This window comes from Semicossyphus pulcher, unplaced genomic scaffold, assembly GCF_022749685.1.
Source record: "Semicossyphus pulcher isolate SPU_LCO1_2020_fin unplaced genomic scaffold, fSemPul1.0.p SCAF_18, whole genome shotgun sequence".
Taxonomy (NCBI): Eukaryota; Metazoa; Chordata; class Actinopteri; order Labriformes; family Labridae; genus Semicossyphus; species Semicossyphus pulcher.
In genome coordinates, this window is record NW_027211691.1 from 17766804 (window position 1) to 17794672 (window position 27869).

General features: G+C 41.8%; 1 protein-coding gene across 1 annotated transcript in view; it reads right to left on the bottom strand.

Moving 5' to 3' along the window:
* The window catches only part of esyt2b (extended synaptotagmin-like protein 2b), a 42572-nt gene that overhangs the window by 7838 nt on the left and 6865 nt on the right, over positions 1–27869 (bottom strand). The window contains exons 3-13 of the mRNA XM_069667177.1: positions 27446–27580; positions 27064–27140; positions 25431–25503; positions 20907–20996; positions 17571–17626; positions 9852–9972; positions 7754–7930; positions 7576–7658; positions 7125–7173; positions 5330–5419; positions 5115–5210 (exon numbers count right to left, since the gene is read on the bottom strand). Of these exons, the coding sequence (XP_069523278.1) occupies positions 5115–5210; positions 5330–5419; positions 7125–7173; positions 7576–7658; positions 7754–7930; positions 9852–9972; positions 17571–17626; positions 20907–20996; positions 25431–25503; positions 27064–27140; positions 27446–27580 (1047 nt within the window). The remainder of the gene's footprint in view (positions 1–5114; positions 5211–5329; positions 5420–7124; positions 7174–7575; positions 7659–7753; positions 7931–9851; positions 9973–17570; positions 17627–20906; positions 20997–25430; positions 25504–27063; positions 27141–27445; positions 27581–27869) is intronic.

Below are 27869 nucleotides of genomic sequence, written 5' to 3' on the forward strand. Positions count from 1 at the left end.
ACTCACTCTACACGGTGACTCTACATCTGCTTCTTATGCATACTGTGTTAAAACACTATTTTGTTCTCTGTTCAGGTCATGAAATGCTCTGTAGGGGCTTTTAGGTAAGTAATGAAACCCTTCATTATCGCGTAACACATATTACGTCTTGTTGTATTGATTGTCTAAATCATTGTATTGATTTCAAATAATGGTTTACATGCAAGGCTTTGTTGAAGTGCTTAAATTTTGTCACCAAATCACAGGAAATCTTTACGAAGCTCTCTTTTTGAACAATGAAGGCCCACATGATCGGGCTGTCAGTAAATATTCTAAATTTAAACGTATAACGGAATTGTAATAAAAAACAGATATTCGGTTATTAAAATTAATATTCAATGTGAAACCAATCAGCACTACCGTGGCTGTCTCGCAAGCTCTCACACGTACTCTTTGAATGCACACGTCGATTTATACGTTAATAATTAACTTTAGTCTCGCTGAAACGAGCTGTGTGACGTGTGGTAATGATGGTGGAGAATTCAGCCCGGCCGGGGAGAGAGAGATTTTCACCCCCACAGTAACAGACAAGTGTATGTATGCTGATTTTATTACATAAGACATATTTGTGTTTAAATAAATGTACCTCGCAGCACAGCTCGCTCCGAGCGCTGAATGTCCGTTCTACTGTAACATGATTATTTCATTTGTTTATTATGCAAACAGGAAGCCTCTGTTGATCTTTTAAAAGGCATGTTTCTGCTTAAATAAATATATCAGCAAGTACGAACCTATGTGAACCTAAGTGTTTATTTTTAGAAAGAAACATTGAACATCATTTTTGACAGCACTACTAAATGAGCAGGTCGTCACAATAAAGGTATTTTAATGGTTCAAAAAGAGAGAGCGTTGGAGTGATATTTGTGAGTATCTTTATCCAAAGAGAACATCATATCAGTCCAGGGAAATGCATTTTTTGCTTCACTTCTGTGTTGTGTTTAAAGCCCTGACTGCTTAATATGAGCGTTTTAATGTATCTTTAACGCCTTCAAATCCTGCATAAACTGAGGCAGGAAGTTAGCACAGAGCGCTAGCACAAAGACAAACAGGCAGAGTCATAAACGATGCAATATGTAATCTTGTTTACGATATCGCGATATATTGAATAGGGATAGACCGATTATCGGCGCCGATATTCGGCATTTTGACGCATATTGGCATCGGCCTTTAAAAAAATTTTTTTAAATTAAATTAAATTAAATTTTTTTTAATCCGACGGCCGATAAGAGATCAATTTAAAACTGGGTTATTTTGGCTCTGATGCATATGCTTAAAGGCATTTAAACAAAGTTAAGTGTTGGAGTTTGTATTATTCAAAATTTTGACGCCAATATTTTCACTTTTACTGCAAATGAATATCGGCTTTAAATATCGGTTATCGGCCTCCTTGACTGCTAATAATCGGTATCGGCCCTGAAAAAACCATATCGGTCTATCTCTAATATTGAATCGTAAACCGTGTATCGTGATATGTATCGTATTGCCAGATTCTTGCTAATACACAACCCTCTAATACACAAATCTTGAAGTTCCTACTTAAACTATTCCTTTGTTTAATTTTTCGGCTTTTTTGTCTAAGGATAGTGTATGTTTTGCCAAAAAGATGGTCATTCTGTGCTGTATATAAAAAAACAGACCTTTACAACTGCTCCTGGGTTTGTTGGTAGGTGTGGGCAGGTGGGTGTTTTGGCATTTTGAGCTTCGACAGGTAATCTCACAATTAATAAAACTCACATTTTACGCTGGCTTTCAATCTTATCTAGCTTTTAGTTTCCTAGTCTTTTAACTGAGTCGTCAGTTTGGTGATCATAAATCACATTTTCAGACGTGTTGCTCCCTTCAGGCTGCTAAATGCAATTCAGCTGAAACTTTCAAAGTATTCAGCAAAGTATGTCACAAGGGCTGTGCAACCTGTTTGCTCGTACCAAAGCTCAACGTAGACACGTCCACATTCAGATAATTTGCAATTAAATCAAATCAACTGATTTTGGACGATCCACAAGCCGACTTTGGGAAGATAAAGTAGCACTTTAGACAGCAAAACAACTTTGTACAGACACACATCAGACAATTGAAGAAGGGAAGTCCAGACAGATAGCGGAAGCGCCGCAGTCAGAATGACAAAGAGTGAATTATGGGGAGCCGATCAGGAGTGTTTGAACTTCAGCTGCCCCGTGATGGCAAATAAAACTGACACGAAATGCTGCAGTGAGTTTCACCGTGGTTTGATGTTGCAAAGAGGGAGTGCCGCTACATGTGGGACAACAGGAGGCTGAAAACTTCCAGGAAATATTAAAAAGCAAGAAACAACTTGTGCTAACTGGAAGCATGCCACCTTTAAGTGTTGTTGTAATCTGAAGCTGTTGCTCTGATATGAACAGCTGTGTTGCAACACTGTTTATCCCTGCTGATGTTGTGGCTGTGAAACATGCTAATCTTCACGTTGCAGAACCTGACGTGAGATCTCATGGACAAAAACAAACGCTGCTTCTTCTTCTGCACGTCCGTGTTCCTCTTTACAAATGTAAAATGTACTGTACTGTACATTTTTCAGCCAAATGAGAAATGCAGAAATGCTGGCCTGACAAGAATGAGTTTCTGCTCCACACCAAAACTCATTCCTATATGAGGTAGATATATGATAAGATGTTCACTAACAAACCCAGGCTGGGTGTCCCTGCAGGTTTGCAGCTGAAAACATTCATGTAAATTGCACTGAAATGAGCACATATAGGGGCTGCTGGATGGGAACGAGAATGTATTTTAATATAGTTTCAATCAACTTTTAAGATTGAAGACAAACTTTTACTTTTCATGCAAGATCACATGATTTAAAGGAGCAATTCACCCCTGGAAAACTGTCAGTCAAGGCTGGTGTTCTCTTTAATCGATAGACGCAATAATATTTGAAATTGGCGCCATAGCTGTGGAGAAAGTTGTACAAACAGCTTGTGGTTTCGCCTATTCTACATTCCTACAACACCCAGCGTGCATTGCGCCCCTTCCTCTGAAAGGAACGGCCCAGCGAGAGACGCTGGAGTGAAAGAGCGGTACAGAATCCAAAACATGGCGAGAATATACCGGTGGATCGTCTAAAGAATCTTCAGGTCTGCAGTCTACATTTCAAACCTGATGATTTTGAACGAGACATGACATCGGCGATGGCGTCCTAAATTGAGGAAGTGTAGTTTAGCGAGCTCCCTGGCCTCCGCCAGATGACGCGTTTGACGTAGTCTGGCGGAGGTTTTCCAGGGCCCATTGGAGAAGCGGATAGCGTCCTCCAAAGGGACAGAGCGAAACTGCATTTTCTTTCTACCATAATGGCATTAGCTCCCCATAATAGCATGATAGGACTGCGGTTGAAAATCGGCGAACTGGCCCTTTAAGAAAGTTGGAAAGTCGTGAATCGTTGCTAATAAGACAAAACAAGTGCACAGCACAAAACAGACAATCTACCATCTACATGCACATAAACAATCCACTCTGCTTGTTTGACTATCATCACAGTAACATGACGCTGGATGGTGCACACACACACGGACAGCACAGATGAAACACAGGGTGTGTGATCTGAACATGCAGTCCATTTTTCCCACATTACCTTCAGGGCCTTAAAGACTGAGACTTGCTTCAACCCGTCATAGGTGAAATCTGACAGGTTGCTCTTTAAGCCACAAGGAGATTTGGGGGAGAAAATCACACCCAAAGTTAGTAGGACGGGAGTGGTTGAGAATGTAAGAGGCATGAGGAAAACCCCATGTTGAAATATGTGCTGAAACATGAATGATATGGATGATAGATATATAAACAAATAGCAGCATTGGGGCCGGGAGTGTCGACACTGCAGGAAGCTGAGGATAAAAACATGTCAGGATAATGAGGGTGTTTCCTGAGGGGAAGATGCAGAGACACTGTGCGACTTTTCTAACAAGCTACAGGGTCTCAGTATCTGTGCAGCTACACAGTAATTGGCTCACTAATACAGGCTGAGATCATTATAAGCTCTGCCAGCGAGCTCTTTGTACTGCTGAGATTTTATATCTCAGCCTTGAACTAAGCACCTAATTTAGCAGAATATGTATCTGACTAACAACCAGGCGTACTGGAGTCCTCTGTTGCCAAGTGTCCGCCTCGTGTTATTGGTTATTGTCACTCTGAGCAATTGTCATCACAATAACACCGTGCAGCGAACACATGCTTTCACAAGACTCCTGTTACTGTTCAACCTCACACAACCGCACACGGCTAACACGGCTAACACTATCAGGATGCAAAAAAAAGCACCGGGGGGGGGGGGACTCACGCATATCGTTCTATACTCTGAGGTATTGCTCTCACAAAAGACTAGACCGGACGCTCTCCTCTCACTTAAGTTCCCGCAGCCTAAGCTGCCCGTGAAGACGCTCTTGGGTCAAAGAGGAGAGAGGATAAAGAGAGAGAAAGGTGGAGTTATGAGGGCTGCGAAGGCTAAAAAGGGTCAAAAATTTTAAGTGATGGTGAAATCCATTCAGACTTTTTCAATACAACAGAAGGACGCTTCTTTTCTCCACATTCAATGCAGTGAAAGCATATTAAATACACTTTAAAAAATGTTCAAGGCTCCAGAAAAACAGATGTTTCGGAGAGCCAACGTTCTCATCTGACAACAGCTTCGAAAATCGTGATTAAAGACTGAATCATTGAGCTGTAATGGCTCCCGTTTGGACCCATAATGCATCCACTTGTGGTTTTAATGGCTTTGTTTTGTACAAGCAGAGATAATGAGGGAAACATTAAATAACCTGTCCTGGTTGCTCGGTTCACCTTGAGGTCGTGCTGCAGTGAAAATTTAACGTGGAAGCGAACTTATAAAGTCAAACAAGTGTCACAAAGCATGAATGGTAACAAGGAAGTGGAGCACTGCTGCACACTGACCAGTAATCCTTATTTAAACAGGTGTTTCCTACTAAACTGGTTCAGAGTGTTGCTAAGTTCGGTGTGCAAGTTTTGGGTGGAGAAGCCTGCAAAAGCTAATGCTATAGCATCATAAGTAAAGAGACACGGCATCAAAGTAGGTGAATAATACAGCTTCTTACTGGCAGGTTCTTTGCCGAGTCCAGATAGACCACAAACAGAGCTGACGATAGCCCGTCATTGGCCAGGCTTCTGTCTGCACGCACGCTCCGCAGAACCTGATCCGACAGGAAAGAGAGACATAAAGTGTCAGCACAAAGATGGATGACTGGTGTGTAGATTATCTCCATTAAGAGTTAATAGCGACAGACATGTTTGGACCATCATAGTGTTGTACCTGGTCCAACTTCACAGGAGTGGAGAGCAGAGACAGCCACTCCAGTTTTAAGTGGAGTTTCCCAGTGGAAGTTTCCTCCAGGTCGAACCACTGCAAGTGTTACAAAACGTCAGAGTTAAAATTATGGAGTTAAGTCACCGAAAGGAGCAAACTATTGATTTTTGTGACAGCTGGATAAAAAACGACATTAAAAACTGTTGGGGCTGAGCTATAAAGAGTACAGCAAGCGATTATTTTAAAGGAATAGTTCGACCAAATGGAACTGTCAAATTTATGGCTTTCTTGTCAAAAGTTAGATGAGGAATAAGACGCCTGAGGCAGTAGCTGGTTAGCTTAGCTTAGCAAAACGACATGAAATACTGGGAAACAGCTAGCCTGGCTCTGTGAACTAAATCTGCCTACTCACTCCTCTAAAGCCCTGGTTCTCAACTGGTGGGTCGGGACCCAGAAGTGGGTCGCAGAGCTGTTTTCAGTTGGTCTCGGATGTGTGCTTGAAAAAAAAAAAAATGTTGTGGCCAGGAGTCTATGCTGCGCTTTTATTTTGAAGAACATGGGTATCATATGATGTGCGTGCAGTAGTAGTGTAGTTTATTCACACTCCATGTATCCGCTGATCCCAGCTCATTAAAGCCGCTAAAACGTGCCAACACCCAGCTTTTTTGCTCCATGGGAAAGGTTACGGCATTCAGACCAGAGTAATTATCACGATGTTATACTCCGTTGGTAACTTCTGCGACTCCTTGTCATCTCAGCTACAAATTCCGCCCGTCTCCATCAGAGCAGCGCTCGACAGCGTCCCAAATGATCAGCGCTGAGTTTGATAAACAGACTGAATGAGTAATAGATACAATAAAGACCTAACCACCATAACATCTTCACTGTTTACTAACCCTGTTTCAGGTGCGTTTGTGACGTCACACGGTGACGCAGCAGAAAAGAGACCGAAAGGAGTATACTCCACTGGCAATGGGAAAAGAGACAATCGGCATTTATACGCGGGTCTTCCCAGGTCTGAAAAACCCAAGTCAACTGCTAATTTCGGTGGCAAAAGGGGTATCATTTACCCATTATTTCTTGATAGTTTAAAGCTCCTGTGAGGAACTTTATGTTTGTGGTGATTTTGGCGCCCCCTGTGGACAAACCGTACCTCTTATCTCTTTGCTGATTTTGTCCTGTATGTACTTAAGGGGTGTTTTTAACAGTCATATGTATCACTCACTTTAAATTTTCGCCCTGGAAAATGTAAACAAATTGGCAGTTAATTGCTTCATCTGACACCTACCCCCCCGCCAGCAGTTTCAGGCATGAAAAATAACTATATAGAAATAATCAGTCTTATCGCTGATGCTCTGGTTTGCTTTTGTAGCTCATATAGAGTCAGTTCAGTCTGTTTCGTAGTCAGCGAAAAACTCCTCACAGGAGCTTTAATCTGAACAAAAACAGAAGTGTAAACACATTGTGGATTTTATGGAGTTTATTTACTGGACTGTTTCTTGGCGGGCTGCATATCGATATAAACGAGATGTAATGCATATAGTGAGGTGTTAAAGGTGCTGGCAGGGACAAAGGCTAGCTGTTTCCACTTTTCATGCTAAGCTAAGCTAACTTTCTGCTGCTGGTGTCTTTATATTTATCATACAGACATTAAACAGTTATCAGTCTCCTTATTTAACCCTCTGCAAAAAAAAGGGAGTCAGGGTATTTTCTAAATGTCCAACTCTTCCATTAAGACGAATTATGTACAAAAGTAAACGTTAATGAGTCTTATAATTTGTTCCTAGATGTTCTGATTTACCTCGTCAACCTTCTGTTCCTTGTGCAGCTCCGTCATATCGATCATCAGGCTGTGAATAATGACAAATAATTACTTAAACTGGGACGGCAAAGAGTAAGCAGAGAAATCACAGCAATTAATCTGAACAAATGGGGTCCAGGTATCGATCGGCTGCTTTGTGTTGTCAGCGCTGGGTGTAGTGTTACAGCCTCGGGGCGAAATCAATTGGCTTTGCCCTTGAGCTTGGAATTGTGGGATTACACCCCCTTTTTTTTAAACTTTTACTGATGTCTACTAACACAGATTCTTTCATCTTTACATCCATGTAATGCCGCGCCGGATCCTTCGCTTGGTGGCTGATTACAACAAGGCTTGTTCTTATATCAGTCATGATGCTGAGGAGCAACAGACCTCGTTTCTGATGAATATGTGCGATACGATCAGAGCAGGGCAGGAAATCAGAGAAACTCACCTCCCCAGGAAATCATCTTTGTCTGGATCCTCGTCGAACAGTTCAATCTCGAGGTGTTGACCTGACTGCTCGTACACCAGCGCCTGGTGAAGACAAGGACTTATTGATTATTGTTCAAACGGGCATGTCAGGTCAATAGATAGATGTTACAGCAGGTTTGGAGAATAACAAGTAATACCTCATAAACCTCGTTCCATTTAGGGTGGAGGCTCTCTTTGACCGTCTTGCTCTGGAACAGCTGGTTGCCAATCTGCAGGATGCCGTACGGGTCGGACTTGCCCTTGATTAGCCCGCCCAGAAATTTATCCTTCCCTTCCAGATCCTGAGCCTCCAGAAAGTGAATCCTCAGGACTCCCTGAGGGGGACACGCAGAGAGCTGCGTTAAGGGGAGCAACTCTGAAATAGCCTCTGACACTTTGAGGCCACAGTGGAGCAGAGTTGATAAGACTTGACATCACCTGCTGAGCTTCATGCGGCAAAGTGAGAGAGAACTGGAGCTCATAACTCAGGTTAGATAGCAACCAACAAGGTTAATTATCCTTCACATTAATGATCCTTAACTGTGGACACGAAATAGGGAAGACAAACTGAATGACAGCACGTCTCATTATGATGACTTTTTTTTACCTTCTCTTCCCTAAACCTAAAACCGAAACCAGATTGCTTGTCTATGTAAAGAAGCAAACCCTCACATTTGTATAACTGACATTTGCATGATACTTCCCCAGATTCAAACTGATGTCCTGCTCGATGATGGAAGCTCAAATGCTGTTTTAATGCTGCACTGATACTCGATTTATCAGCGACTGAAAGACAATGTTTAGTGAAAATCTGGAGCGACATTCGGCCATTTTTAAAAGGAATACAACATATTTGACAACTTATTAGCTTAGTCCAATGACTGTATATAAAGTTGGACGACGCATCTCCATCTGCTCGCATTGTACGAATTTGAAGCCAAAATAGCCCGTGTGATAGGCACTGCCATCTTACGATGGTGATGTCATTTGGAGCCAGAGTTGGGCCGTAGAGATCGGCGGGTGGAGCCGTCGTAGCCACTTCCGCTAACCAAAACGCACACTTAACTTACTGAAAAAACAGCAAAGATCCCGCACGTCGGCGTGTTTAACAGCAGAACAGCTTCTTGTGTTGGTCTGACGTTCAGAGATATGTAAACTTCAATGAGTGTAGTGATTGTTTTAGTTACGTCTCCTCTCACCATTCCTCCTCTTCTCTGCTAATCCGGAACAGATCGGCTGCAGGAGCCGGATTTGTCAACAGAGCTGTCAATCATCATTTTTACAGCATCAAATTGTCAGAAAAATGAACACTTGGACATAAATCAGCATGATTAGAACTAACTATAATGGCAGAAACCATATCCCTTATGTCCCATCTGTTAACATGGAGGAAACAGGCTTTATGACCTATACTGCAGCCAGTCAGCAGGGGGCGATAGAGAGGGTTTGGCTTCACTTTTAGGGAGCTGTCATGTTGTTCATCTTTTTATACAGTCTACGGCTTAGTCACAACAGCTAACGTTAGCATTCAGCCAGCTTTCCTTGCTAAATTCACCGTTAGCTTGCAAACATTAACATTAGCTAGGAATAATTCGCTTCTGCATCTTACTGTGTAACAGATTTTAGCTAATTGGTTATAAAATATGCTGTTTTAACTTGTGATATGAGCTGATGTCATTCTTGATTTTTACTATTCCATTGTCTTTTCAGTTATTCATCAATTGGGAAGTGATGACATTATAACTGATTGTAAGATTTCCTACATTTGCAAACCTGACACATAGTACAACATTATCATTGCATTTGGGGTTCCCACCTTCAGTGTTTTAATCCATTAATGAACTGATCAGCTCATGTGATTCCAAACAAACTCATCAATTCAACTCAGTTTTGCAGAACTACTGGAGAATAATCAGAATGCACACATTTATTATGGCGTAAAATCTCTTAAACATCACCACATAACATCTCCTGAACCAGGAAGCTCCTTCAACTGAAGTGTTTATCTTGTTGCCATCGTTACAGGTTTCGAGCAACAAAGCCTTGAAATGCCTTTTTGTGTCTTTTTCATCGTGTTTAAATGCTGCGAGTTACCTCCAAAGCCCTGATAACTGCGCTCTTTCATTACACAGGGAATCATAAAAAACACATCACACAGACCCCTCGAGACATGACGCAGACAGCTTATGAGCTTACAGTTAGAGGAGGCAAATCAAACAACCTCATGTTTGACTGCATATTAAAGCGCGTCAGTACCTTTGGCATGGGGAAGCGTAGGTTGGCCAGTTCCACATCCCCGACCAGTGGGATTGTGATGCGATTGGGTAAAACCAGATAGCTGTAGATGATGTCTTGAATCAGACTGTCAGAAAAGCCACTGTAATGAAAAACAAGAGGGAAGGAATATAAACAGAGTGAAGCAATGAATTATTTACAAGACAGTAAGGGTGCCCTTGGGTTATAAATATTCACTTTTAATCTGAGCTTAGTACATTTCAGCTTCACATGGACAAAGATAGTAGGAAAACTGGAGTCAGTTCAAGCATGTTGGCGCTGCGAGCCAACAAACCTTTGATCCACAAATGATTCAACACATCGTGACAACAAACGATGACAGTGAGGGCCGAGAGCGGCATCACCGCCAGGAGTCTCTTTATTGGTTTAGCGGCCGCGGCACAGCTGGAAAATTGTAATCACGGCTAGAAAAAATGGAATTACATTGTGAATTCATCATGCCGTGTTATTGCTCGGCCTGTCCCCAGAAGACAAACAGTTGGGATTACGGCACAGCTGACAATACATCATGATGTGGATGTCATCATCAAGGTCTCACTTGCACTGTGCACTGACTAAAAGAGATACTGACATTGAAAACATAGCAGCTAAATCTGGAACACTTCAGTCCTGCTTTGTGAGATGCAACAACATGGTCAGGTGACAATAAGCTTAATTAATTGGACATTACCTCAACCTCAAGACCTGATGTACCTGTCCCATGTGCCTTCTAGTTGTCCACCAGTGTAGGAACTTACAGTAGCTAGGTGACAGTCTGGACGTAATTGGTGTTATAGATTAAGGAAACACTATCCCGGGTGTCTTGTTGAAGCAGGTTCAGGATGCATTCAAGGGCTCAATAAAAGTTATTGTAGTGCAGAGTCGATGCCCTATCATGCACTTACACTGATTAGAGCTACTGTACTGTAAAATGAAAACACAGCAACTACTGCATGCATTTAGTCAAAGTTGAGTTAAAACCAAACTGTTTAACCATTTATGAAGCCATAGAAACCAAACTGCAGTGTCTAAAGAAGTCGCGTTTGCTTGATTCTCCATCCTCCCAGCAGATGAGAGTATCATACCCAAAAACAAGCATCCATTAGTTATACTGCTTGTCCTGGTCAGGGTCCTGTTCAGGGCTGGAGCTAATCCCAGCTGTCATTGTGCGAGAGGCGGGGTACATCCTGGACTGATCGCCAGTCAATCACAGGGCTGACACACAGAGATGGACAACCTCTCATGCTCGCGCTCACACCTACAGGAAATTTTAGAGTCACCAATGAAGCTAACGAGCATGTCTTTGGTTTGTGGGAGGAAGCCGGAGTATCAGGAGGGAGCCCACTTACCCACGCATGCACGGGGAGAAAATGCAAAGTCCACACAGAATGGCTCCAAGGATTCGAACCAGGAGCCTACTTGCCGTGAAGTGACAGTGCTGTGATTGACTGGCGATCAGTCCAGGGTGTAACCCCGTCTCTTGCCCAATGACAGCTGGGATAGGCTCTACCCCCCCTCGCGACCCTGAACAGGATTAGCGGTATAGATGATGGATGGATGGAAGGACTCATATGTTAAAAAGAACATGAATGATCCACTGTTGGGTACTGTTTAGCCCCATTTCTGTTGAAGACTATAATGCAATAAGGCAACTCTATGGTTCTATGTAGCACCTTTGTCACATGGTGCTATATGGCACCTCTAATGGTTCTATGTAGAACCTTTGTCACATGGAGCTGTATGGCACCTCTAATGGTTCTATATAGCACCTTTGTCACATGGTGCTATATGGCACCTCTATGGTTCTATATAGCACCTTTGTCACATGGTGCTATATGGCACCTCTAATGGTTCTATGTAGCACCTTTTGTCACATGGTGCTATATGGCACCTCTATGGTTCTATATAGCACCTTTGTCACATGGTGCTATATGGTACCTCTAATGGTTCTATGTAGCACCTTTTGTCACATGGTGCTATATGGCACCTCTATGGTTCTATATAGCACCTTTGTCACATGGTGCTATATGGCACCTCTATGGTTCTATATAGCACCTTTGTCACATGGTGCTATATGGCACCCTAATGGTTCTATGTAGCACCTTTTGTCACATGGTGCTATATGGCACCTCTAATGGTTCTATGTAGCACCTTTTGTCACATGGTGCTATATGGCACCTTTAATGGTTCTATATAGCACCTTTGTCACATGGAGCTGTATGGCACCTCTAATGGTTCTATGTAGCACCTTTTGTCGCATGGAGCTGTATGGCACCTTTAATGGTTCTATATAGCACCTTTGTCACATGGAGCTGTATGGCACCTCTAATGGTTCTATGTAGCACCTTTGTCAGAGGGTGCTATATGGCACCTCTAATGGTTCTATGTAGAACCTTTGTCACATGGAGCTGTATGGCACCTCTAATGGTTCTATATAGCACCTTTGTCACATGGTGCTATATGGCACCTCTATGGTTCTATATAGCACCTTTGTCACATAGTGCTATATGGTACCTCTAATGGTTCTATGTAGCACCTTTTGTCACATGGTGCTATATGGCACCTCTATGGTTCTATATAGCACCTTTGTCACATGGTGCTATATGGCACCTCTATGGTTCTATATAGCACCTTTGTCACATGGTGCTATATGGTACCTCTAATGGTTCTATGAAGCACCTTTTGTCACATGGTGCTATATGGCACCTCTAATGGTTATATATAGCACCTTTGTCACATAGTGCTATATGGCACCTCTATGGTTCTATGTGGCACCTTTGTCACATGGTGCCATATGACACCTCTATGGTTCTATATAGCACCTTTGTCACATGGTGCTATATGGCACCTCTATGGTTCTATATAGCACCTTTGTCACATGGTGCTATATGGCACCTCTATGGTTCTATATAGCACCTTTGTCACATGGTGCTATATGGTACCTCTAATGGTTCTATGTAGCACCTTTTGTCACATGGTGCTATATGGCACCTCTAATGGTTATATATAGCACCTTTGTCACATGGTGCTATATGGCACCTCTATGGTTCTATGTGGCACCTTTGTCACATGGTGCCATATGACACCTCTGATGGTTCTATGTAGCACCTTTTGTCACATGGTGCCATATGACACCTCTAATGGTTCTATTTAGCACCTTTGTCACATGGTGCTATATGGCACCTCTAATGGTTCTATGTAGCACCTTTGTCACATGGTGCTATATCCCAGTTAGCAGGGACCGTTCCCATAACATTTAAGGATGTTTATCATTTCAAATAAAGTTCTTGTAGACAAAACATTTTCACTGCAACATTCTGAAGATATTTTCAGGATGTTATTGAGACCTGGGACGTCAGAACGGCTTTTATATAACATTTGCTCAATGTTTCCTGAAAACAAAGGTAGAACATGCTTACTGAAACATTCTGAGGATCTTTTCAGGATGTTAGTTTGGCCTGAACTACCAGAATTTATAAAAAGTTCCTGAAATGTGATTTGAACACTCTCACTGCAACTTTCTGAAAATGATTTCAGAGAACATTCTCCTACTATTAAAAGAAACATTCTGGGAACCAAATAAAAACTTTCCCGCTCAAAACATTACCAGAACATCGCACGTAACATTCTCAGACCGTTCTTAGAACAAAAAAATTCCAGCGGGGATGGCACCTCTCCTATATAGCACCTTTGTCACATGGTGCTATATGGCACCTCTAATGGTTGACATATTTTCCTGACATTATGTAAACCAAACAACTTAATCTAGTAATCTAGTAAAAAAAAGAGAAAATGTTTGACAGAATAATCATTACTGCAGTCCTATCCACAACCACTCTACAACACTCCCTAATTTCCTCCCCAGTGTCAGCTCATAGAGCCCCGAACCTGACCCCAATACCGAAGGGAACATAAGCAACAGGTCGATTGATCAGCAACACTGAAGCACCTCACTCAGCAGCTCGGTCCGTCAGGAGACACTGAGCCCAATTATGTCAAACTTGCTAAATGTCAGACCATCCAGATGTCAGCAATTTACAATTAGCCAGCAGCTATTTGACATTTCAAAGATTCAAAGAGTAGATGTGGGTTTACTGGAATTTCTTGTGGGTGTCGCTCAAGATAATAAAGTGAAGGTTGTGAATCAGCTCCAATACAAGTGATTTAAAATTGATTTATCTTTAATAAATGCCTGCAGTTAATTACAACCTGGCCGTTTATTCCTGTGGTAAACTTTAATGGCTGAGTCGTAACCTTAAACAGAGGAGAGTACTGTAAGTGAAATAGGTGACATTTTCAGAGGTGTCTTTCCTTAAATGCAGAAACATGAGCTTCACTGGAGCAGCTCTAAACACACCTTACAGACACATCCTTCTCTGACAAAAACTCAAATGAAACAAACTCGATTAACCGCCCGTGTTTATCCGTAGTCTGGAGGAACATTTATTTGATCAAACCTAAGAATATCGTCCAATAAAACGGCAGCTGCAGCTCCTCTCTGAGAGCAGATTAGAGACATTATGACGCTCTGGTGGGGGGACTGATCAGAGCCGGAGCTTTTCTTCCAGCTTAGATCAGAGGGTGTGAAAGGATTCCTGCTGCATCAGCGCTTTTTGCTGCATTTGTGTTGTTCCCACGGCACAAACACTGGAACTCCCCCACCAGCTGGTGTGTGTGTGTGTGTGTGTGTGAACGTACAGTAACATAAATTAGACTGCAACATTGCTGCAGAAATGCACACATCACACTGATACCTAATAACATTCAGTCTGTAGTGTGTGGAAGTGCCTGTTTTTCTTGCTTGTGAGCCATGTGAAAGACACATATCTATCATGCTTTGACAGCCATGCTAGCGGCGTAGCTCCAGGGTTAGCAATGTAGGTCTGTCAGTCAGACTGAAATATTTACAGAACTTCTGCATGGGTCGACATCATTATCCTACTTTTCACATTCCCAGTAAAATAGCTTCACACCATGGTGCGCTGGTTTAGCTCAGTTGCTAGAATAGGCGCCCTATGTTCAGAGGCATAGTCCTTATCGCATCGCCTGCAGGTTCTCTGACTTGGGGCCTTTTCGTGCATGTCATTCCACACCCTCTCTTCCCCATATTTCCTGTCACTCCTTCCTGTCTTGTACTTAATTAAAAAAAAAAAAATTTAAAGGAACTGAAAGGGGCCATATCTTGTGAATGGATATTCTCATATGTTGCATGGGTTTCACATTTTTGGGTGTTTATTGTTCACAGTGAAAAAGTGAAAGCTGCATAATTCTGTGTTTTTCCAGAATCACATTTTTAAAAAGGTCGCCTCTGAAATCGACCAATCGTCATTCACCTTTGGATGCCTTCTTGCACTAGCTTGTAGTCAAGTCGTTTTCAAGATTTCAAATGACCATTCTGATACCTCCTGGCGATTCTGGCTCGTACATATAAGGCCGAATAACCGATCCTAGAGCCGTCGTGTTTTCTACAACTTTGGAGTGACAGTGCAGTGCGGCCGCTCACCCACGTGGGATCGCACGCATGGGGACGGGCTATGCGGTCACTCCAAATACTGTCAGCCAATCGTGGCTAAGGTCTGACCTTTGAATGGCAAACAGCCTGTCTGTTTGAGGAGGAAGGAGAGGCTCTGAAAAATAATTAAATTAAAATATGTATACAATTTTTAAAACAAACTTTATGTGATTCAAAAACTTGTAGAATAATAGAAAACGGATTGCATCGCTAAAATATGTCCCCTTTAAAAAAGAGGAGACCCCCTTGACTGTTCCTCTTTGCCATCACAAGGTTGCCATTTATGGTTTTGAGTGGATTATCCCAATAACTATTTGAAGGGTTACCATCAAATTTTGGTAAAGACATTCAGGTTCTCTTCAGGATGAATTGCAATAATGGTGGTGCAATTTTACAAGGCGCTGAATTGTCCACAGAGATCTCCTCTTAAACAAATCAAATAAACAAATAAACAAATCCAGTGATATAAGCAGTTTAGACACTGATGAAGCAGGCTGATCTTTTCTCCAACACAGCGGTTGCCAGCTTGTTTGACAGTATTCAGCTTGTTTTTAGTGTCAGGATTTCTTAAGTGTTCATCAATCTCAAGGTTTTCAACCAGAGCTAAATTTCCAGAGGTGTCCTCCTCTCAGAAACAAACAGACCAGGTCATAAAAAACGACAAAACACACTGAATAAAGCCAAGTTAAAAGTCTGTTCCTCTCTGATACTCTGTGAAGGGCTAGCTTAGCTGTGCGCAGAGCTGTCGCTAATTTTAGCTCGCTAGCTAACTAAAATGCTTCTTTCGTTAACATGATAAAATGAAAAAAGATTAACTGCCTTGAAACACTGAGAAGAAATGTAATTATGCTCGCCAGCTGGCATTCATTGCAATAGCTTGTGTAAGTTGCCATGCTAGCTGCAGCATTTAGCTTAAAGCACTGCTGTGTAAAAAGCTACTAGCATGGCTTGTAGACTTGTTTTGATTCTCATTTATAATCCCACTGCATAAACATCACAACATGTAAACAAGGAAGAAATTTGTTGCATCATAATAATGACAGGGTTTTAGTGAGACACACTGGGCGAGCCTTCATGTAAGCAGCTGATGCTGTCTGTCTTTCTGCTGGTGCATTCAAGGAACTCTCCCACTGCAGCTACAATTTCACCACCGTGGCCTCTCCTATAGAAGCTAACCCCTCTTATTCTGCACGTGCCACCTTTCCCTCTAAAACCAACTCACAAACACAGGCACATGTGCACACACACACACACAAACCAACAGATTGCATTGCACAAGCTAGATCCATTTCCCCCCCCACGGAGGACTAAACAGAAGAGCTGACGGAGGCCGGCCACCGAGCGCTGCCTGTGTCAACATGTCTGCCCACATCAGCGGGGTGCATGACAAGCAGCTGTAATCCCAGAATATCGCATGCAGCATTCATGAATGTGTCACTTTATTTGGGGTGTAAATAATGGATGAAACACTCATGACAGCAGCGAGTAATTGTGTTGGGCTGTTAGCAACTCTAAATCGACTCATTTACTGGTTGCTCAGCCCACACAACCACCCGAGGGGGAAAGACACTTAATATAAGCGAGACAAAATGAGCAAGAATGAGGAAACAGGCTACAAACTACGAGTTCGACTGATCTGACCTGTTTTAGCCCAGTTAGATCATTTAAACTGCCTCTTAATCTGGGGACTGAATACTGCGAGTCACACAAATTTATAGAGAAACATCACACCGTATTGAGGTGGTGTGAATATAAAAGCTCAGTCGAGCTCTTAATTACAAAAACAGCAAGAACAAGGACACCCTAGGCGTACAGCATGTTATCACATAAACACAAAAGAGGCCTTAAGGAGAAAACACTTTAAGTACATCGGGTTGAATTTATCTTCTTAGATACTGAACACGACAGCAGCCAGGAAAATACAAACATAAAGTCTGGGGAAATTATCCCCAGGTGTTTCGTCTGTTTATTGTTCTTTGAAGCTAACTTTAAAATCCTGACTGCAAAGTCACTCATACTGAAAACTATGCAAAACTCATCCTAGCCTATTGCAGTTATATATATAGTAAGTGACGATAGACCATTAGGCATCTTTCCAGTAACCCTGCAGGACTCCGACTTGTTCTTAAATCCATCACCAACAAAGACATTTCTTCACAAGAAAGAAAAACATGTTTGAGTTGACTTACTTGAGCCCAGGAATGTCAAGTATATTGGTTAGACCAGTCCAGTTTATGTCCAGCAGCTACAAGGAGAAAAAAAAAGAAAGCAGCAAATACCAGCATGAATGACTTTAAATTGATCCAAAAGCTTAAGTGCAATGTTCTCGGCCCTCCGAGCTACATTCAGCAGTCCAGTTATTTTCTGGCTGAAAAAATCTGCTGATTAACAACAGAGACACAATGTCCTAAACGGGTCGCAACAAATGATATAAATCAAAAGTTTTCTACAGTTTTGGCACATTTTACAAAAAATAAAAACACTACCTATATTGTTGTAGTTTCATTATTAAAGAGAAATGTGTGGCTTGTTCTGTTATCTCACCGCAGACCAACTTTTAAGGCCTTGCAGCGTTGAGCTGTTAATATCTTTAGTGTTTACATGGATGCTGTGTGCACAATTAGCTACAGTTTATGAGTCACAGGAAGAGCGCAGAAAGTGAGGATCCTCATATTGAAATGACTACAAAAACAGCTGCTTAATAAGTTATTTATAAAAGAACCCTCTGGTGTCTCATTAGTTTTCAGTGCATAATGAGATCAGGGACAGTGTGTTTTATATTGGTTAAAGGAACCAGTTTTTTGCAGGTGTTTCAAATTGAAAAGAAGCTACACAACCCCATCAATTTCCAGTCAGTGGTAGCAGGTATGTCTCATTTGGATGACGAGAAAAGAAGAAATCAAAGAGACAGCGGGATCTGAATGCAGACAGATCCTGCCTCACCGTGGGCTTTGATCTGTTTCTGCCTCCACGCTGAAGGAGCTGTTTTCTTAATGAGTCTTTCCCACCCTACTTTCCTGCCCGTGTTGCTTACACTGCAGCAGATGCACTGAGCGCAGCAGGGGAGAGCGGAGCACTGCAGAGTTGTGAATGATGTGTTGCGGGTGTCTGAGTGTTGCGGGAGCGCGGTCTGGAGGGACACACTCCTGCCTACATATCACGATGCAGCAGTTTTAAGACACTATGTTTGGGTCACAAGGATGGACTGAGAAAACTGCTTCTCCTAACTATAAAGCAGAATCTTAGTGGTCTGAAAAATCAAGTCAGATATAATTGGTTATTTTGATGATTAAGCTATACTTAACCACACAAAATTCCCCACAAAAACATTTCTTTTTGTTTTGGACTCTTGGTGAGACAAAATGAGAAACTTTAAAGGAATAGTTTGACATTGTGTGAAATATGCTTGTTAGTTTTCTTGCAGAAAGTTAAACAAAAAAATAGGCAACACTCTCATGTCTCCAATCTCAACAGGAAGTTACAGCCAGGAGACAGTTAGCTTAGCTCAGCATAATAAAAGGAAACAGGGGGAAAGAGGAAGTTACAGCCAGGAGACAGTTAGCTTAGCTTAGCTTAGCATAATGAAAGGAAACAAGAGAAACAGGAAGTTATAGCAAGGAGATAGTTAGCTTAGCTTAGCATAATGAAAGGAAATGGGGTAACAGGAAGGTACAGCCAGGAGACAGTTAGCTTAGCATAATGAAAGGAAACAGGAAGTTATAGGCAGGAGACAGTAAGCTTAGCTTGGCATAATGAAAGGAAACAGGGGAAACAGGAAGTTACAGCTAGGAGGCAGTAAGCTTAGCATAATGAAAGGAAACAGGAAGTTATAGGCAGGAGACAGTTAGCTTAGCTTGGCATAATGAAAGGAAACAGGGGAAACAGGAAGTTACAGCCAGGAGGCAGTTAGCTTAGCTTAGCAATAGATTCTGTCCAGTTTGTTTGATCTGCCCCTCAGAAATCGAAGAGTAAAAAACAACTTCCTGGAGTCTATAAAACTACGATAATTAACTGCACTGGATTTTATAACCCTGTTTCGAGGCTTAATGCTAAGCTACGCTCACTTTTTCAGACTTGAGAAGTTTCAAACTTCGCATCTAACAAGTTATCCATAACTTTGGAAGGCTCTAATTCGTCAATGTTTGTTATACTGACTTTTTCTTTATGACATCAATTTTGGCATTTTTTGCACATTTTGCAGCTTTAAGATTTATTTAAGAATAGACTGATGAACACCTTCAAATTTTAAAGACAACATCAGTCAATAATGTAAAGAATCGTATGTTCACAATAAAGGCGGCAGTATGGAGTACAGTATACATCCTCCACTGCTGTGCTGAAATATCTTGCAAGGTCTCACAGCAGAATGTTTTGCATCTTGTTATTTACACTGCACTGAGTCACATTAATGCGATCACACAAGCCCCGCCGCGGCCAAGACCTCTTATGGTCTGGAAATGTTTCTATTTCATTTGGCACTCAGGATCGGGCCTTGTATGGCACGCTGAAAGAAAGAGTAGACAATGTCGTGATTTTGTTTGCTCACAGAAAATTGCTTTTCCAATTTATTTCTCCTCCAGTGTACCCATGTTATGTTGCTCATGTAGAAGCAGGGAGAAGATTGCGATGTATAAAGTGTGTGTACATGTGGGACCGCACTGGATTTACTGTCTTCTCCCTTCAGCCTCCTACAGTAAAATCTCCACCTTGAGCGTTAGCTGAGTGCTTTAGTAGAGAAATCTGCCAAAGTAGGGCTGGCTTGATCTGAAGCTATTTAAAGCTCTGCTATAGTTCCACTGGGTCCTCCCAGTCGGCATAAATCGGTCAAACATTTTAAGCTGTGCAGCAGTGGCTCAGCACAGCGGTTAAAAAGGGAGATTGATGGAACGTGCGGTGGAAAAATATTAGAGCGAGCAAACAGAAAATGCAAATGCGAAGTGATGAAGAGGGTTTCAGCTGCACGAGCTTTGGAAATGTCGAAAGCAATGTCAGAGAGGAGGAAAGAGCGGGGATTACTGGATGCTCAGGCTGTAAAAGAATAAAAACATTGCACTGGGATTCAGCTGGGCTTTGACTTATGAAATTAACATTTAAAGGCGACTTTACGATCATTATTTCCGCCTGAAGGAGGAAAACAAGCTAGCAAAGCGGAAAAGCAAGGAGCAATTTGTTTTATGAGGTGCAATATAATTAAATTTAGTGAGGAAGTAAAAAAGTCAGAGAACCAGAAACAGCATTTTGTGATATTTACATTTAAGGGGCTAACCTCGGCAAAGTGAATATGGAGACCAGAAACAAAGCATACAGTCCCACATTATTTTCTAATTTAAAGAGTTTAGCACCAAGTGTTTAAAAAGCTGTAGGAGATTGTTTTCCTGTTTTATCACACAAATCCCAGTTTAATAGCCTCTACGCTAATCATATCACTGTTATTCAGACTGCTGTGCCATTATAACTTCCCTGCGGCTCCATTAAACAGCTTTGACCGAGTTAACTGGTGTCATATTATCAGCGTCAGGACTTACAGGTTTCTTGAGGAAGAACACGGACAGAGCTCCAACAAGCGGCATGTCACCCAGCAACGGCTCCATCACCACTCTCAACATGCCGTGGATCTATGGAAACACAAGAGGGACACACTGAAACACACGTCCACAAAGAGAGAAAGCTGAGGGGGGGGGGGGTCGCATCCTGCTGGCCCCTTGACATTTGTCAGCGGTGGAGCCGTAGCACATGACAAGTCGGAAACTCGATCACAGCCTGACTTCACGCCTGCCCCGTGTCATCGTTCAATTTCTACACAACATATTATGACAATTAAAAGGATTACTGAATTGGAAGTGCTTTACATGTGTCATGTGGACCCAACACAGCTGCTGTAATCCGCGCCACGTAACAAAGGATGTTTAAATTCTAACACCTGAATATTTGTTTTAAGGCCATATTTGTATTTTGAGAAGGACAGTGAGTAAAACAGCAATTACACCTCATTAGAACCTCATACTAATAAAATAATGGTGAAACTTATAACTCTCTTGAAACCAATTCCAAGAAAGCTCTTTGAAGTTAATTCTATCACATTAATTTTAAAACTTTTAAAAGGTTATTTCTGTTGCCAAGGAAAGTTCAAATTAGGACACGATTTCCTGAAACTAAAAACTGGGAAACGGATCCTTCTCGCTGTCATTTGTGAGATTAAATCAGCACATTAGAAAATGACACTGAAATAAAGCTGAGACACTCTAATGAATTTTATATCCTTTGTACAAGGTCAGAACAGGAATTAAACACTCTTAAATGCTGTATCAGTGTTTACTGATACAGGGGTGGAAGAGAATACAGATACACGTAAGTACAGACAAGTTATGTGTCATTGAGTCTCACACTTCTGTATTTTATATTACCAGCTAACATGGTTCAATCTGTGTCGTGTCTAAATCCTCAACAGCTACATAGCAGTAATCTAGTTTGGGCTAATCTTCAGCTACTTGACGCCACAAAATAAACTGACACAGGGAAAGGCAGCACACATTGCTAGCATAAACACAACAGAACACAGGCCTATTTAACGGGCACACTCATGAAGTGCACAATTTATCTCCTCCAACACAGCAATATATCGCCTGTATTGTGATTAGTGGTGGGAATCACAGGGTAACTCCCAATGCGATATATGATATGATATGATCCGATCCGATACAATCCAATATGATGCGATACGATGCGATACGATGCGATACGATGCGATACGATGCGATATGATGCGATACGATGCATTACAGTACGATACGATATTATATGATATGATCCGATCCGATATGATGCGATACGATGTGATACGATACGATGTGATACGATACGATGTGATACGATGCGATACGATTCGATACGATGCGATACGATGCATTACAGTACGATACGATATGATCCGATCCGATACAATCCGATACGATGCGATGCGATGCGATGCGATACGATGCGATACGATGCGATACGATGCGATACGATACGATATGATATGATCTGATCCGATACAATCTGATACGATGCGATACGATGCGATACGATACGATGCGATACGATACGATATGATATGATCTGATGCGATACGATGCGATACGATGCAATGCGATGCGATACGATGCGATGCGATACGATGCGATACGATACGATACGATGCGATGCGATGCAATACGATACGATATGACATGGCCCACCACGCCACGGTACGATGCCATGCGGTACGATAAGCAATGCGTGGCTCATGATACCGATAATATCAACATACAGCAAATATGCGATAATTGATATATTGCAAGACAATCATATAATAACATACATCACAATAACTTATTAACTGAAGAATACAATATAAGGTAACGTACAGGATTAATGTCTTTATTCACTGCAATTTAGTGTCAATTTCACAGAATTTGACACAAACCGAGATGAAACAATGTACGTGTTTTCAGTCTGTAAATTACATTTACAGAACGACAGAACAACTGCAAAAACAAATGAGGACTTTGGATTTGAAAGTGGCTGGCACATCTCTTGACTTCTTTTCACCGCTGCCCGACATTAGCCCACTGTCTTCTTCTTCTTTTATCCTGTTGTCAACTTCTTCAGCCAATTAATTTCCTCTCACGTTACCCTAATTCACGTCATAAGCGCAACTGCGAGGAGTCATGAAGTAGTGACGCGGTGAGTTAAAATCGCAGGGGAATCTGTTTAGAGCGCCAAATATTTGTGAATTAAAATATTGATATTTGGCGCTAGCCTAGCAACAAATAAAAACGTCTCTCACAGCAGCTACTGGCTGGAAAGGTTAAATCTGTCAAAAACCACAGTGAATGCAATTAGAAAACGTAATTAGCAATTTTAACAGGCTTTTTAAGAACAGAAGCTGTGGTAAATAAGTTGACCTCCAGCTCATTAGTGAGACCACACAATGGCTGATACTAAATAAATAATAAAAGACCAATAAGAGCCAGCGTTTAACCCCACTCCCCACAAAGCCATCACTAATCTAAGCGTTATCATGCAGGCAAACACACCTGCTCTGTGTAACGCACACCAGCTCAAGGAGTGATGGGGACTAAAGTATTAGAGTTTGATAATGAGCAGGGGAGATATGTAGGTCTGCCTCGGTTACATAACCAGGCCAGCAGGCAACAAATGTCTCGCAGGGACAGACCTAACAGCCATCGGTCTCCAAGGAGGCACACTGATTGTTTTCTCTTTGTTCCACAGCAGCAACACACTAAAAGGCCAAGGGCAGACAAGGACAACACAAAAACACACATGAGCCCCTCATGAAGTTATGCAAATTAAGAGGTCAATTATTCTCATTATGTCAATATTTTTATAATGGTATTTTTACTGTGTCCGTTTGTATAATAATTCTGTCATTATTTGTTTGCTCATTATACTTCAGACCCACCCAATGGCTCTAATAATTAATGGTTACAGACAATAACAAGAACAGGGAGGAAGAAAAAATTTAGTTATACATGATAGTTAAACCTCTTGAAGCCTTAAAATAGGATTCAAATTTAACAAATGACTCCTTAGTTGAACTGTTTGCAATATTGAGACGTATGCAGCCAGTGACAAAGGTTTTAAAAGGAGGTATTGTTTTATTTTGAAGGTGTCAAATTCTGGGTTAGGTGCTATTTAAAATGGGTACATGAGTGAATCAAATTTTTTAGGCCGGATTTTCAGTACAGGAAGTGTTTCTGTTTGTACTACGCTTGTAGTCCGAGTAATACTGACCAATCACGTCTCAGCAGGCTGCAGGATATGCAGGAAAAACAGTCAGAAAACAGTCCGAAAAACAGCAAGTTCAGCTAACAATCCGTTCTAGATCAAATACTCAACTTGAGACAAATTCCCTTGATGCCGTGTCACAAAAGCTGTTCAGCGTTTAGATTTCCAGACTTCCTTGAATGCACCAGACATTATCAATCTGTTCCATTCAACAAAGAAGCATTTAAAAAGGTTGTTTTCTTCTCCTCTCGAGGACAGACCTGACAAAGCTTCATTTTTACTTTTTAATCATCTGCATCATGATGTTATTTCAGCAATCTTAAGACCCGTTAATTTCAAGTAAATCACAAGAAAAGCAATTTCTTTTTCGGGATCATACCGCTGGTGTAAACCAGAGAGCAGCCTCGGCGTAACCTACAATTTACAGTGAAACTGAGACTCACCAGAAACAGATGAACGGGCACGGTTCACCGTTGCTCCCAGAGGCTATATCGCCCTCAGACGATAGCCGATGGGTTCCGAAATTGAGCGAGGCAACAAACGCAATCACGATTCAGTATGTGTTTGTTTGTTGCGTTGTTGACATTTGCACTCAGCCAATTTGGATTAAATATGGCAGTCGAAATGAAAGAACATGGATTCGTGGTTGAAACACAGCAATAATACAGCTGAAACACGCAGCAAGAAATAAACAATGCGGTGGCTTTGTGCTTTTATTGAGGAGAGAAATAAGCTAACATTTTAATGTTTTTGCTTTCGAAATTACACCGATGGGGTGCTGCTGTATTGTACATATACATAATATTGAGCATTTTATGCAGAAAAATAAGGTTAGACAACCACAGCTGCAGAGCATTCCATAATTGATGATACAAAAGCTCTATATGGTTATTATTCTGTTGTAGTTCATTACTGCATTATAACATGACTAAGTACAGCCTCATCGGTATGATTACACAGTAGACATGATGTATTTCAGCTGTCATACTGCACTTAATCTGAAAGGTTTTCATTTCACGGACATCACTGCACTGAAAATAACAATGCTCCAGTGAAAGAGGAAACGCTCCTGTCCAAACACCTTCAGCACCCTGTTATTAAATGTTGCACAAAAATGTTCCCTCGCGTACAAGCCCACAGTACAGACCTTTACCTGATGTAACCGTGTCACTTTAAAACTTAATGCTTTTTGTTTCTTTTCAGACAACCTTCACGAAGGCCAAGACTCACGACAAAGGGAGGTAACTCAAACAGATCAGACAAAAGAGGAGTTTTCTTACCTGGATGCTCTTGATGCCGGCTTTGCAGTAGTAGCGTTTGATGTCTACATCAATCTCTGTGTTGCCAACGAAGCTGAGTGAGAAAAACACAAACTGTGTCAGATGTAAATCCTGCACCTGGGTTCCTTTACTTTTTCATCAAGTTTAGAAGAACTGAAAATCGTCTTGTTTGTACCCATCAGACATGACATTCGTTTAGACATCAGACATCATCAATTTGATTCTTATTATGGTCTGCAGCTTCAGTAATATTACTTTAATGTATTTACATTTAGTAATCACATCTTTCATTTCTTCTTCAATCAGTTTTATTGCTAGTGGCAATTCTCGTTCTGGCTTCAAATTGCCTTATTACTGCATTTATTCCATAATTACTGCTTTTAATTTCATCTCATTTATATCAACCTCCCTCTTTGCTGTCCACTCTCATAACACCATGTTAGAACTGTGCAGCTTCTGCGATGAAAAACTGAACATTTAATTTGCTGCTTCACATTAAAGGCTTTGAATATCACAGGGAGGCTTTTGAAGCGAAGCAGTCAAACGATATGCAATTTATTTGTCACAGAGCTTAGGAGGAGGAGGGAGGCGGATGGAACGGGAAGGAGCAGCCACTGTGTGGAAAAGTACTTGACCTCTGTGCAGCATGAAATTAGATCAAATTTGCAGTTATTAGTTTACTGACTTCTAAATTATAACTTTTTGTTTAGTTAGTTTCGCTGCATTGAAAAACGGATACACAAGCTGCTCTTCTGTTTTATTCCTGACATTGTAGCCTCTAATGGAGATCTTGCAATTATACTAAATCCCACTTCCGTCCATTTCTCAGAAACCACAGGGTCCGGACTGAGATCGTTAGTGTGCTTGAGTGTGAGAAGACTTGTATAAAGCTTTTTGTGGCTTCAAAGGGAGCAGTTTGATATTTGAGTAATTGCCTGATGTGGTCACATTTGCTGCTACTATCAGAACACACCCTGGTCAGTCTGACCAAAGTGACATGACTCAAGCTGCATTGTGGGAAATGTAGGCATCCGGTTTTGACAAGGAAAAAGACCATCCATCCATCCATTTTCTTCCGCTTATCCAGGGCCGGGTTGCCGTGGCAGCAGGCTAAGCAAGGTGACCCAGGCGCCCCTCTCCCCAGCAACGTTTTCCAGCTGCTCCTGGGAGGCGTTCCCAGGCCAGACGGAATATATAATCCCTCCATCGAGCTCTGGGTCTGCCCCAGAGTCTCCTCCCAGTTGGACGTGCCCGGAAAACCTCCAGAGGGATGCGCCTATGAGGCATCCTAATCAGATGCCAGAACCACCTCAACTGGTTGCTTTCGATGGGAAGGAGTATCGGCTCTACTCCGAGCTCCCTGCGGATGTCTGAGCTCCTTACCCTTAGACTTGAGTGGAATTAAAAAAGACTTTATATCTTGTTTTACTGCTTATATTTGATCCTTTTCCAACAATGCTATTTTTGATTTATGGGATTTGTAACTTCATTTTTGTCTTTCTCAAAAGACAATAAGGCCAAATCAGTGGAGGCCTCTTATAAGACGTTTCTGTGGAAACCATTTAAACAACAATCAGAGAGAAGCTGCAGGGGTAAAACAATGATGCGTTAAACAGGGATCTGGTTGGCTCACCTGATCTGTAGGTCCATGATGATCTGCCGTTTATCCACGTTTTCTGTATAAACCTTGACCCCGTTGACCCTGAGGGGCTACACCACAACAGAAGGAAACATTATGGCGGCTGCTTCACTCCACTCTATCAACACTACACCAACACCTCCACCCGTCCCACACTCCCCACGAGGTAACCACAAGGTCGACCCCACTCTTGACCCCATGTGGAAACTATTTATGAAACAAGCACATATGTCAGCGACGTGCACGTATGTTCAAACTCCCACACACCCTCACCAGCTGTCCCAGTGGCACCTGCTGCCATGAGTCTGCTCTGTCACTGCTGAAACAACACATGATCGGCCTATAAACCCCCTGCGGGAACTCTACTAGTGCTCACTTTGTCGCCTATGTCGATCTTGCTGAAGCAGAAGGTGCTGAGGTGGGCGTTTGATTCCTTCACGGCCGGCTCGATCGTCTCGTGGAACAGTTTCTCCACGAACATGCAGATGTACGGCCACATCTGTTTCACTGTCTGAGGGGAGACAGAGAGTTTAAAATAGACAAACAGTTATTCTAAAGGACACAGTCACTACATGAACTTTGATCCTCTTCAGGCTATCTTTGCAAACATGTAAAGGTGTATCTCTTATAATGTGGAGGATCAAATTAAAATATTCAACATGTACTGTGCTGCAGGGACAGAAACTAATTAAATTTTCATGTTAGCATCAAGATCATTTTATTGTGTACTCAACATAAGTGCTTTTAAATGTAAGTCCAGGTTGCAGCCATGGGGGTTCACAAGGGTTAATGCATTTCAC